Source organism: Ochotona princeps, chromosome 13 (genome assembly GCF_030435755.1).
Source record: "Ochotona princeps isolate mOchPri1 chromosome 13, mOchPri1.hap1, whole genome shotgun sequence".
In the NCBI taxonomy this organism is placed as follows: Eukaryota; Metazoa; Chordata; class Mammalia; order Lagomorpha; family Ochotonidae; genus Ochotona; species Ochotona princeps.
In genome coordinates, this window is record NC_080844.1 from 60495217 (window position 1) to 60507914 (window position 12698).

The 12698-nt window shown below is 52.3% G+C and overlaps 1 protein-coding gene across 2 annotated transcripts in view; it reads left to right on the forward strand.

Annotated features, from left to right (window-relative positions):
• Positions 1 to 5443: 5443 nt before the first annotated feature.
• Positions 5444 to 12698, forward strand: part of GRK5 (G protein-coupled receptor kinase 5) — a 190466-nt gene continuing 183211 nt past the window's right edge. The window contains exon 1 of one of the 2 annotated variants that reach the window (XM_058671570.1): positions 5444 to 5845. In XM_058671570.1, coding sequence (XP_058527553.1) covers positions 5794 to 5845 — 52 coding nt within the window. In that variant the 5' untranslated portion in view covers positions 5444 to 5793. The remainder of the gene's footprint in view (positions 5846 to 12698) is intronic. The other variant, XM_058671571.1, reaches the window with a different exon arrangement.

Below are 12698 nucleotides of genomic sequence, written 5' to 3' on the forward strand. Positions count from 1 at the left end.
GAGACCACCTGCAGACCAGAGCATCTCAGCAGGGTGCCCTCCTCTGAATCTAGGGAGAACGGATGACAGGGAGCTGCCCTGTGCAGTCTTGTTGCAGAGCTGGGTGGTCAGCCATGTCCTGGCAGCCACCACCTGGGAAGCCCCGGAGACAGGTCAAGATTGGCCTTGAAACCAGAGGTGGCAACACTGCACACATGGCTGAGTGTGATCCATCTACGACTCCTCCTGCTCCCATAGCTGTTGAACTTAAGGGAGAGGTGGTGTGGCCTGGCTGGTGAAGTCACCTGAGATGTTCACATCCCAAATGAGCATGGGTTTGAGGTCTGGCTGTTTCACTTCCGATCCAGCTCCCTGCTAATGGGCCTGGGAAAGCAGTGGAAAATGGCCCAGGTGCCAAGTTCCCCTGTCACCCCTGTGGAGACCCGGAAGAAGCTCCTGGCCATTGTGGCTATCTGAGGAATGAACCAGTGTATGGAAGATTTTCTCTCTGTATGTAATTCTTTTAAATAAATTGTAAAAAATGTTTTAAAAATGAGTTTAGTTTAGTCAAAAGAAAAGTAATGAATGCTCTAGAGGAGGACAAGTATTTTAAATGTTTGGCTCCTGGCTTCTGGCTTTAGATTGGCTCAGCTCCAGCCATTACAGCCGGAAGTGAACCAGTAGATGGAAGATCTTTCTCTCTTTATCTCCTCTCTGCAAATCTGCTTTTCCAATCAGAATAAATAAATCTTGAAAAATGAAAGAAATTGGTTGACTGGTGACCATGACCTTTTAAGCTCTGTCCAACACAAGCGCTTCCTTACTTGTTGTGGGGAAGCCATGAGGGCTCCTCGTTCTCTTTGTCCTCACTCTGGTGGGGGTCTGCAGGCAACTCTGCAGGCAACTGACTGTCAGCTGAGTGTTGCTGCAGTTCACATGTGGTCCCAGGACTGGGAGGTAGCGGGACCTTCAAAAGGCAGGGTGGGTCCAGCGCAACGGTCAATGGCTAAATTCTTGTCTTGCAAATGCTGGGATCCCAGATGAGCATTGGTTCATGTCCCTGCTGCTCCACTTCCCTTCTAGCTCCCTGCTTGTCGCTTGGGAAAGAAGTGGAGGGTGGCCCAAAGCCTTGGGACCCTGTACCTGCATGGGAGACCCGGAAGCAGCTCCTGCATCCTGTCTGCAGCTCCAGCCATTGTTGCCACTTGGGGAGTGAATGAGCAGATGGAAGATCTTTCTGTCCAACAAAAATAAAAAAATCTTAAAAAAAAATAACAACTCTGACTCACCAGTTACATCTGTGATGCAGGAGCAGAAGATAAGACGCCCTGTTTGTTTTACAAACCCTGGCCTCCCAGTCGCCAAGGATTTCCATTCTTGCTCTCAGCTACCCCTACCCTACTGATTTTCTCCCCTAAAGAAACTTTTTATTTACTTGAAAGGCAGAGTGACACAGAGAGAGGTAGGGACAGAGAGAGAGAGAACTTCTGGTTTATTCCCACGTATCTGAAACAGCTAGGCTACCCTGAAGCCATGAATCTTGAACTCCATCCTGGTCTCCCATGTGAGTTTCAGGGAGCCAAGTACTTGGCCCATCATCTTCATCTTCTTCTTTACAATCAATTTATTTTATTTCTGATTGATGTTTACATAGTTAAGAAGGATGCACGCCCATGTGGACCACCAATTAGGATGGGGAATCAAGAAATGGGGGAGAGTGGATGAGACAACTGCTTTCAATCTCCTTTTTTCTTTGTCCTGTATTGGTGGGAAGAGGGGCGAGAAGGGTGAGGGGTGCTCCCAGCAGCCCAACTGCATCAGTACCTGAGAATGGGGGACAGCCACCCAGTGTCATCCCAGGGTCCCCAAGGTGGAGCGTGTTCCAAAGGCACTGCTTAAGTTGTTTAGACAGTTCTGAGGTGCTGCTTTCATTGCTCCAAGGTTGAGGAAATCCTTTCAAGGTCCATTGGCTGACATAGTACTTTAGAGTCTCTGCTTGCCCAGATACTCACTGTCAAGGCTGGTCTGGGAGAGCTGTCCAATTTATTCTGCCCCTCGTGGTACTAGACGTCCTGTGCAGGCCTCAATAAACTAGCTGTTATGTTCCCCATGAGCGTCTGGGCATGCTGTTGGACTAACTTTTGTTTTCTTCCAGGTGCGTTAGCAGGGAGCTTGAACTGAAAGCTGGGTCATAGGGGCCTGAACTGGCACTCACATGCATGCCAACACTGCATGCCGGCAGTCCCAATATTGAATGGATTATTTTGTCCTGAGTCAAACTCATTAAAAAAAGATATACTTATTTATTCAAAGCTTTATTTATTTTTATTGAAAAATCAAATTTACAGAGAGAAGGGGAGACAGAGAGAAAGATCTCCATCTTGTGATTCACTCCCCAAGTGGCTGTAATGGTTGGAACTGAGCCAACCTGAAGTCAGGAACCAGGAGCTTCTTCTGGGGCTCCCATGCAGGTGCAGGGTCCCAAGGCTTTGGGCCATTCTCGACTGCTTTCCCAGGCCACAAAGCAGAAAGCTGGAAGTGGAGCAGCTGGGATATGAACCAGCACAGCGCCTATATGGGATCCCGGTGCATGCAAGGCGAGGACTTTAGCCATTAGGTTACCATGCTGGGCCAGAATCAAGCTCATTTTTAAGAGAACTGTGTGTTGTTAATTTAGATAAGTGAAAAGAATGAAGCCACAATGGTGAAACTAAGGACTGGGTGCAAAGCCCCTTGTGTATGGGCCATGCTGACAGCACAGGTTTACCATGGCAGCCCAACTCACAGAACAGTGACAGTCAACTTGTGCCAGCCAGCCTGAGTGAGCCAAGTTAAGTTCCTAGACGCTTGGGTCTGGCATGATAACCTAGTAGCTCTATCTCTCCTTCAATAAAGAAATAAATAAATCTTAAAAAAGAAAAGTTCATAGACTCTTCAGTCAGATTGTGGGGTTCCAATCCCAGATCTTCTACTTATTAGTTCTGTGACCCGAGACAAGTTATACAACCTACCCTTATCTCCAAAACAGGGCTGTTTCCTGTCCCATGTGGATGTTGTGTCCGAGGAGATAATCCACGTCAAAGGCACAGCACATGGCCTGGCCCACAGTGGCCGCCGAGTAAACGCTGGCCCTTATCATTCCTTTCTCTATCAGGATGTCCTCATTTCCTTCAAGAAACACAGATAACCAGGCACAGCCATTTATTCTGCGGGCAGGACACGTGACCCTATTGCGTAGAGGGACCAGGATGGGCTGGCTTGTTACTAGTGGACCCACTTCTCTCTGGGTCCCAGATGCAAACCTCTCTGAGGTCAGACAGGTGACCTGAGGGCCACAGAGCAGCTGCGGAGCTTCTGCTCCCTAGCTGGGGTATATTCACTGGCAGGACAGAGTGAACCGTGGGGTCTGTGGGGAAAACGCCAGAACCTCAGAACCACCAGACTTAGCTAAACAGAACCTTCATTCTGACTACATATCCCCAGGTGTGACTAAATGCACCTGGAAGATTGAGTCTGGAGTCTGAGCTATCTCATTCAATTTCATTTATTTATTTACTTACACTGGAAACTCAGCTGTACAGCAAGGAGAGACAGTGAAGAGACAGTGATTCACTCCCCAAGTGTGAGGCGAGCGTGATGACCACTACACTACGGAAACGATTCACTCCCCAAGTGACTGCAATGGCCAGAGCTGATCCAAAGCCAGGAGCTTCTCCTGGGTCTCCCACGCAGGTGCAGGGTCCCAAGGCTTTGGGCTATCCCCTACTTCTTTCTCAAGCCACAGGCAGGGAGCTGGATGGGAAGAGGGGCAGCTAGGACACAAACCGGGAGCCACATGAAATCTTGGCACATGTAATGCAAGGACTTTCGCTACTAGACTACTGTTCCAGGATCCTCATTCAATTAAAGAAAGAAAGAAAAATATTTATTAATTATTTGAATGACAGAGTGACAGAAAGAGAGACACACCATGATCTTCCATTTCCTGGCTCATTTCTCAAACTGTTGCAACAGCCAGGCGCGGGCTAGGATCTCCTACGAAAGTGGCAGGGTCCCAACCACTCTGCACCAATCTCAGACCGTCTTCCCAGGCCAATGAGCAGGAAGCTGGAGCTGGAGTGGGGTTAGTAGAACAGTTGGGACTCAACCCAACCTGGGGCTCTGATAGGAATACCGGCGTCCCTAGCAGCGGCTGGTTCAGCCTGTTACTTTCCTAATGGCCAACCAAATAAAATGTGGGCTGTGGGGGCTGGGGCTGCCGCCAAGACAGCACTGCCCCTGAGATGCTGAGCGATGCCGCCAGCTCTGTGACCTGCTCCTGGGAGAGACAAACGCGAGTCTGCCTTGCCTGTCTGGAAGGCAGAGACGCTGTCTGCGCAGCCCTGCCTTCTGACAGGCCTTCTGTTACTGCCGCTTTGCAAACAGGACAAGCACAGCCCGGGCAGACCCTCTGATGCCCAGGCATACTGGCAAGCCACGGTGGGCACGCTCCAGCATTGGGAAGGCAGACCCAACGGTGGGAATGGGCAAGCTTCGCTGCGTGCAAGGCCTGGAAAGCCTGTTCCTTCATGCTTTCTGAAGCAGAGTCAGTGATTGTTCGGTGTTTCTTTCCGGTCACCTCCCGGCTGCTTCCCGGCAGCCACGGGGACAGAAGGTGGTCTCCTCGGCCGGTCTGCAACACACAGAGGTGGCCAAGGCCTCACTGTTCCTAGGGGCCAGGCCGGCCCTTCCGACAGCCCGAGGACACAGACCCCGGTAGAGCCCCGTTCCTGGCGCCGGCTGGTTCTGCAGAGAAGCGCGGAGCCCGGTGCGAGTCCCGCTCGTTCCTGTGGACCTGGACGAGTTCGGTGGTCCACAGCGTGGCCGGCCTTGCGCGACGACAAGCGGGAATGTAGCACCCGCCTCCCAGGCGCGGACCCCGAGTCCCGGGCGGGCGCGGGAAGCCGTCGGCGTGGACTCGGGCCGCCGGAGGGCGCTCGTGCCGCGCGCGGCTCCCGACGCGGGACTCGGCGCCGGGTGGCAGCGCCTCTCGCAGCCCCCTTCCCGCCCTCTGAGGAAACAAAGTACACCTTTGTCCCGGACCTGGCGCGAGCGCGTGCGAGCCGCCGGGCCGGGGTCAAGCCTGTCACTGAGGGCGAGCGCCCCGAGCGCGCGGCAACCCCCCCCACCAGGGGGCTCAGCCACCTCGGGAGCCCGCTGGGACTCTGAGGAAGCAGCCTCCGCTTCCGAGCACGTCCCGGCCCGCGGACTCCCGCTTTCCGGGCTCCGGCGCGGCGGGGCCGCCCTTAACTCTCGGCGCCGTCTCGGGGCGGATTCCCACCGCCGCGTGCCAGCCCGGCCCCGCCCCGGCCCCAGCCTCGCGAGCCGCGCGGCCTGGGGAACTACAAGTCCCAGCAGCCCCCGCGGCGCGGCGCCGAGGCGGGAGGCTCGCTTCCCCCCGCCCCCGGCTCGCCAGTCCCCCGGCCGGCGCCGGCGCAGTGGCGCGGCCTGAGGCGGCTGGTACCACACCCCCGGGAGGGCCGAAGGGGAGCCAGAAGCATCCGAGGCGTCGAAGCATCGAGGCAGCCGGAGGGGAGGAGAATGGAGTGACAGAGGCTCGGGAGGCTGGGGGGTGGGGGGGAGCCGCGGAAGGCGGGGGGCGGGCGCCCCGGAGGGAGGAAGGAGCGGCGGCGGCGCGGCTGGCCGCAGAGGGGCGAGCTCCGAGCGCTGCGAGCAGGAATCATGCGGTAGAGGCGCGGCGGGCTCCCAGCAGCGGCAGCCCCGCAGGCGCTGACAGCCCCGCCGGCCGGCTCGCGCGCTGCCCGCCGGCTGTCAATGGAGCTGGAAAACATCGTGGCCAACACGGTCTTGCTGAAAGCCAGGGAAGGTAGGTGAGCGCGGGGCGGCGCGGGCCGGGCCGGGCCGGGGCGGTGCGGGCGCGGGGATGCCGGTGACGACCGGCCGGGGTCGGGGTGAGGAGGAGGAGGACGCGGAGGCGACCGTGGGTCCCCGACCCCAGCGCAGCTGCTGCCGAGTCCGCCCCGCGGAGTCTGGCTCCGGGCAGCCGGCGGGCAGCAGGCGGGCGAGCGCGCGGGGCGAAGCGCGAGCTCCGAGGGGCCGCACCGGCCGAGGCTCGGCGTGCGCGGCCGGCGCGGACACCGACTCCGACGGGGCACCGGCGCTTCCCTGGGCGCTCCCGCGGTGTGCGAGCAGGGAGCGGTGGAGAAACGAGCCCGGTCGGCCGAGGCGCGGTGGGATGGCCGTGCCGGTCACCTGGAGAGGAATTCCCGCTCTCAGGTTCCTTGCTGCGGGGCCCGAAGAGTAGGGTGAGCTGCTGCTGGTGGTGGTGGCGGTGAGGGCGGCAGATTCTTGAACTGTTTGGGCTCACTTCAGAAGGGTGAGAGTGTGTCGCTGCGGGAAAGGGGCTTTGGATGCAAATCGTCCGGTTTCCTGCGCTCAGCTGGCAGGAAATATCGTGTCAGTGTAGCCGGTAAAACCCCGTAAGTAAAGTTGTGAGCACTCATTTCCCAGCCTCTTTAGGCTAAAGGAAAGAAAAGCAGCCGGCAGCCCAGAAACTTAGGTGCTTCTGGAGGTGAGTGGGGTGTGTGTGTGTGTTTGTGTGTGTAAACACATGCGCTCAGGAATAGTTGGAATTTATGTAACACCTCTCCTGCCAAGGGTGCAGCTCCAGGGTGCAGCTGTTCTGGGAAAGGGGAAGTGGTTTTCCCCTTTTATGGATTGGAGTGTGTGTGTGGGGGGAGATGGTGGCTTTCTTTGAGACCCAAGGTAAGAGGCAGGACTGTGGGAGGACACTCGGGCCGCAGCGGTGAAAACGCCTTACCTGCTTCTTAATGCTTTCATTCACCGGCTTTGATGAATGAAGGAAGGACTCCTGGCTAGCCATAAAACGGCTGTGTTTACCCAGCCCATTCCATCCCCGTGTGGCTCGGACGTGGTGTGCGGTGTTGTGTGTGTGTGTGTGTGTGTGAGAGAGAGAGAGAGAGAGAGAGAGGTGCACACAGCTCACCAAGGGCTGAGTCGCAGGGTCAGGACAAACCAGCCCAGTGGGTCGCATTGGCCTTGTGTGGCCACTTGCCGCTCTTACCTGCAACCACCCCCCTCCGCCTCCAGTCAAGGTTTACATCGAACACCCCAAGGGAGGAAGGTGGTGATAGCAACTCCAGAGCCAGTTTAAAATATGCTGGTTTGGCCCCTGCTTCCCTGCCGAGCCCATTTTTACGAGAGGCTGTTCCTTGGTGCCAGTGGGTTCCAAGGCCTGAGCTCTGGTGTGTCCTGCTGCGACCTGACATTCTTCATTAGCTGGGTCCCAGGTGACAGCGGGTGAGTTCCCCTGGACTGTGCAAGTGTTCTGGAGGGAAGAAGGGGAGAAGCTGGCCCCTGTACGCAGCCTGTGCAGCCGGCCACCTAGTGGCGGGACCCAATGGGACATGTGGCATTTGGGCTGGGAAAGTTTTCACTCTCCCTCCATTCTGAAATTCTGTCTTGGGAATGCTGTGGTGTGATGGTGCTGCAGGCCCTGCAGGGCCCTCTGATTCCGCCTGTTGTCCGGGTGGGAGCATGGAGCCTCTCCCTGGATTTTCTGCCACGCTACGCATGCACTTATCCCCACATTTGGCTGCCACTTTTATTGTTTAGAGTGGACAATGGTAATAGCCACGCCTTATACACAGAAACACACACACGTACATCACATGCACAGGCACACACAGACACTCCATACACACACACACCACATATACACACTGCATGCACACCGACATTCCACCCTGCACACACACACACACACACACACACACACACACCATACTCTTCTGCCTGGTGTTTTTTTCACTGAATGAGTTTACCTGCTGCTGTTTCCGGCAGCAGGACACAATGTGTTTTTCGGAGCCCCAGGAGGCGCTGCAGGCGGCAGATCGCCTGGGTGACCAGTCTCCATTGGCCAGAATTACAGTGACTGAAAGTGCTCACGAATGCGCCTTTTGCTTTTTTTTTTTCTCTCCTTTTAAAGTCTTTCTCGGTTTCACTGTGAGAGTTTACCTTTTGACAGTGGCTTTGAAATAGAGAGGGACGGTGTGGAACCTGTAGCGGCTGCCTTGGGGTGAGAAATATTCACAGGAAACTTCCTTTTAAAATGTGCATTTCTCCCCCTCTTTCTCAGGCTTAGAAAACCCAGGATCTCAAGTGTTTCCTTTTTGAAATATTTGAGTCCATCCAGCCTAATTACCATTGCATCTCTTAGAAATAAAAGTAACTGATTTTTCTCTTCTCAGTTTTGTACTTCTCTGCGTTTTCTATTAAACGCAATTATCCAAATATCCAGATATCCAGAAGTGAACGTTTGTGTCAATATAGCAACATACCTGGCGTAAGATTTGGAGTACAAGGGAAAAGCTGAACTGTTGGAAGTGTTTAAAGACGTTCCTTACTTAAAAGTCCTTGTGAATGGTTACAGATGAGAAATACAATTGGGGAATGTGAAATTTGATTTAGTTCACTTAACGAGGAGACATTGAAAACAATTTAAAATGTGGCTTTCAAGTAAAAGTCACATTTGTCCCAAACAATAGAGAAAGAGACTTTGAGGAAAGGCAGGCACACTTTCGCAGAGGCTGTAAAGCGATTTGTGGCTGTCCATGTCACGGGTGAACGAGGGCCTATCTTTTGTTGTGCGTCTGCATTCCTGACGACTGCTGAATTTGCTGTATGTTCAGATTCTTACTATAGCAAAACATGTATACAGTGGAAAACATTTAAGTAGCAACAAAACAGAAGGCCTGGAAGAGGATTAAAGTAAAAATGATCATTGTTAGTAATTCAGAAAGTGTTGCAGTCAACTTGCACCTTGGTGACAAGGTTTTCCAATAAAAAAATACAGAGATCGGAGTTTAACATTTTAAACTAACAGAAACGTATCTTGTGGGTTGTGGGTTGTTTATTTGTTCTTGAGAATGTTAGATTACTCTCCTAAAAAGTGGCTAAGGAAAAAAAAAGGAATTGAGTTTGAATTCCTGCCAGTTTATGGAAATGAGCTAAGTGATTAAGCATTTAATGAAAAAGTGGGCCAGGCTAACTTTTCTGTCTATCTGTTTACATTTCAGAATCAGAAAATTGGCAGGCCAGCTAGTGTTGAAATAATGGTAGCGAGAAGGAGTGTTTGCAGAGTGCCTTTTGTGTGTTGCTTTTGGTTTTATTGTCGCAATAAAGGCTTTTGGTTTGTCTCATGCCCTGGATCTGTCGTTTTACTTCTGGGTGAGCCGTGCAGAGAGGACACTTTGTAAGGCCACCCCGCATCCTTTCTGCACAGGCAGGTGGTGGCCATAGCTGATCAGTAAAGACGCCACAAGGAATATTGATCGTATTTTTTTCGGAGCTTGGAACCGCCAAGCACCAAGTGCTGGAGCTGAGACCTTGGAAACACAATGGCTTTGCCGTTTGTCGCAACTGCTGAAAACTAAAATGGGCAAGAAACGTCTTCACAGATGGCTTTGGGACTCCTAGTTGGCCTGGATCTTCCAGATCATTAAGATAAGGGGGGGGGGGAGGGCGGGAAGCAGAGAGAAGGCCGGAGCAGGGAGCCTGGCTGGGGCAGCTGGGCCTTGCCGTGGGTGCTGGCACCCCTGGTTCCTGGGCCGTCTGGTGAAGCTTGAGGGACGTTGCAGGGTGTCTGAAGTGCCACACCCTGTCACTGGCTGCAGCAGGCCCACCCCCTCCACCGGGCAGCCCCTGCCTTCTGTGGACACCTTGGCCTCTTCCACCCAGGACCGTTAAGCGAAACTGTCTTTTAGGTTTTGAGTTTCCTTTTCAGCACTGACAGCTGGGAGGTGGAGAAACCAAAAGCTTGCAGAAGGCCTTGTTCGGTCAAAGGAAGGTTTTAAATGACAATTGAGGTGAACCTTGCTGCCTGTTTCATTTTGTTTTTTAAATCATCAGAGAAAAATGCTCCAAAGACTCAGCTTTCAGTAGCTGCGTTGTTCTGGTCAGAATCTAAACTCTCGAGAGCTTGGTTCCACAGTGCCCAGATGGATCCTCATTTAACTTCTGTCTTCCGCAGTGAGCACTCTTGTAGTGGCTTGCTCAGGGACACTCTCTGGCTTTGGGCTGAAGGCTTCTGGAACACCCAGGTGTGTTTCAGGGACAGGCTGGCGTGTGCCTTCAGTCCCCATTTCCCAGGCCTGGGACCTCTCTGTGCTCCCAGGAAGCCATTCAGACCTGTGCAGCTAGCCTTTGTTGCCAGTGTGTCTGCAGCTCAAGTTATAGCTTGTTGTACCAGGCGTTTTTACAGAGAGAGAATCTCCCAGGCACAGAAAGGCACGTTTGCCCGAAGCTCCTGCAGCACATGTAGAAGAAACAGCAGAAAAGGAGGAGTGATATGTGATGTCATCAGAGTATCAGGGGTTTTCTTCAGTACTACCACCTTAGCTCCTGCGTCTGATGTCAATGTAGACTATTAAAAGGCAAGAGACTTTAAGATACAATTTTAAATATTGCCAGTGTTGTGGTACACTGGGTTAAGCCCCAACTTGTGGAGTAGACATCCCGTATCAGAGTGCTGGTTTGAGTCCCAGCAGCCTCACCTCTGACTAGCTTCCTGCTAGTACTCCCAGGAAAGGAACAGACAATGACCCCAGCACTTGGGCTCTTGCCACCCACCTGGGAGACCAGAGTGGAGATCCTGGCTCCTGGCTTCCCAATCCTTTGAAGAGTAAATCAGTTAGAAGAATGAGACAGTGGATAAAAGATCTCTTTGTCTCTGTCACTCTGCTTTTCAAATTAAAAAGTGATTTTGAATGATTAAAAGCCTTAAATAATAGAATGATTTCTATTTGGAACATATCTTGTTATATATCAGTGAAAAATTTTATTTGAAAACATCCTTAAAGATTGAAAAGATTTATTTTTGGAGGGTGAAGACAATGTTGTTCCTTCTGTTACAGTCAGGCACTGGAGGGAGCATTCCATTTTGTATAAATCATGCAGCTTCTTAAAGAGGCAGTGGCTGCTTCCTGGCTGGACCCCGCCTCTACCCCTACTGCTCATTTGGAGAAGGTTGGTCCTGAGTTGTCCTCTGAATCTCTTGCAAGGGGGAACTCAGTCACCCAGCACCTGGTGGCTGAAGGGCCCTCCGCAAAGCTGACACTGGAGAGGTCAGTCTTGGACAAGCCTAGCAAGCAATGGCTTAGGAGATGCAGCTGGAAACCACCACTATTTTGTTTTTTATATTTACTTCTCTGAAAGGTGAAGTGGCTGAAGGAGAGGGAGGCAGGGAGTGAAGAGGAGGGAGAGTCCGACCTTCCACTTGCTGGTTTACTCCCCACGTGTCCTTAGCAGCCTGGGCTGGGTCAGGTTGAGGCCAGCGATGCCACGTGGGTGGCAGGGACCCTCCATACTCGCCCTGCCTTCTGCTGCTTCTCAGGTGCACTAAAAGGAAGTTGCATCAGAGATGAAGGAGTCTGGACTTGAACCAGGCCCTGCTTTTTAAAATGTGGGCCTCGAAAGCAGCTGCTTCAGATGTTGCACCTTAATGCCCTCCTCGTCTCTCAGGCTCTTCAACTGGTAAATTGGATACAAGCAGAATTGAATTGTTTTCTTCCAAAAGCTGAGCCTGACTGCTCTGTGTGACCTTAGCCGGGTAGACCCCATTAACTTTGCTGTGTCCAGGATTCAGACAGTGGCTTGAGGAACCTACATGTGATTTAAAGAAAATTAGAAGGTAATGTTTGAAGGATAGGCTGGAATCTGAAAGACAAGTGCTAATTTTCTAGGCCGTTGGGTTTTCAGGGAAGTCAGTCCTGGAGATGACCGACAATGAGGTAAGGAGGCCCTCAGGTTGAGCCCCAAGAAGAAAATGGGTGGGTAGTAGTGCCTTCCAGGCTGAACTGGGGTGGCCTCTCCAGGCAGAGTCCCTGGCTGGAGGAAGAAGGATGGCCAACTTCCTGTCCAACTTCTTGTTGGGGGATGTGTCTTTCCTCTCATGAGGAGGACCTGGAAGGGCTGAAGGCATCCAGCCCCCTGAAGGGACTCTGTCCAGTGAAGTAGCCACTGATGGCATGTGAACATGTAAATTTAAATTAATTTCAATTTAAGAAATTCGGTTCTTCAAGTACAAGAGCTGCATTTCACTTGTGGCTAGTGGGCCCTCTTGGGCTGGGGAGTGTAGAGCATGCCCGTCCCAGGGGCCAGCCAGTGTGGACTGAGCGGCTCTAGAGGGTGCTGCATATTGGATGAGTGTGGTAACCTCATACACGCTAAAAAAGGACCGTAAAAGGGGGCGTGAGAGAGGGGGAGTGGAGGTGGGAGGAATCAGTGGGGAGGAGCTGAGAAGGAAGCCGCCTGGAAAGGTGGACTTGGGCGATGAGGGTAACTCACTTACAGGACAGCATGGAATTGAAGCATCATATCCTTTCTCCTCCCTTTTTCCCTCATATTTTTTTTGGGGAAATTGGTCTACATTGAGCCAACTGACTTTTCTGATTCAAATTAAGTGTATGACATTACCATGCACAGAGCCTCTTGTTCCTTTTTGAAACTCCTAATGTGAGGATATTTTAAGAGTTTCTTAATTCTTTTAAGAAAAAATTCAGTGGTGTACAGTAGATCTTCAAAAGGAAGAAGGAAGCTCCACACACTTCAAAAAGTGATATAAACCGAGGTGGGAACAAAACAAAACAATTTTAAATTCTGTCAAAATATGATCTTGGGGGGGAAAAGTGTATTTGAAG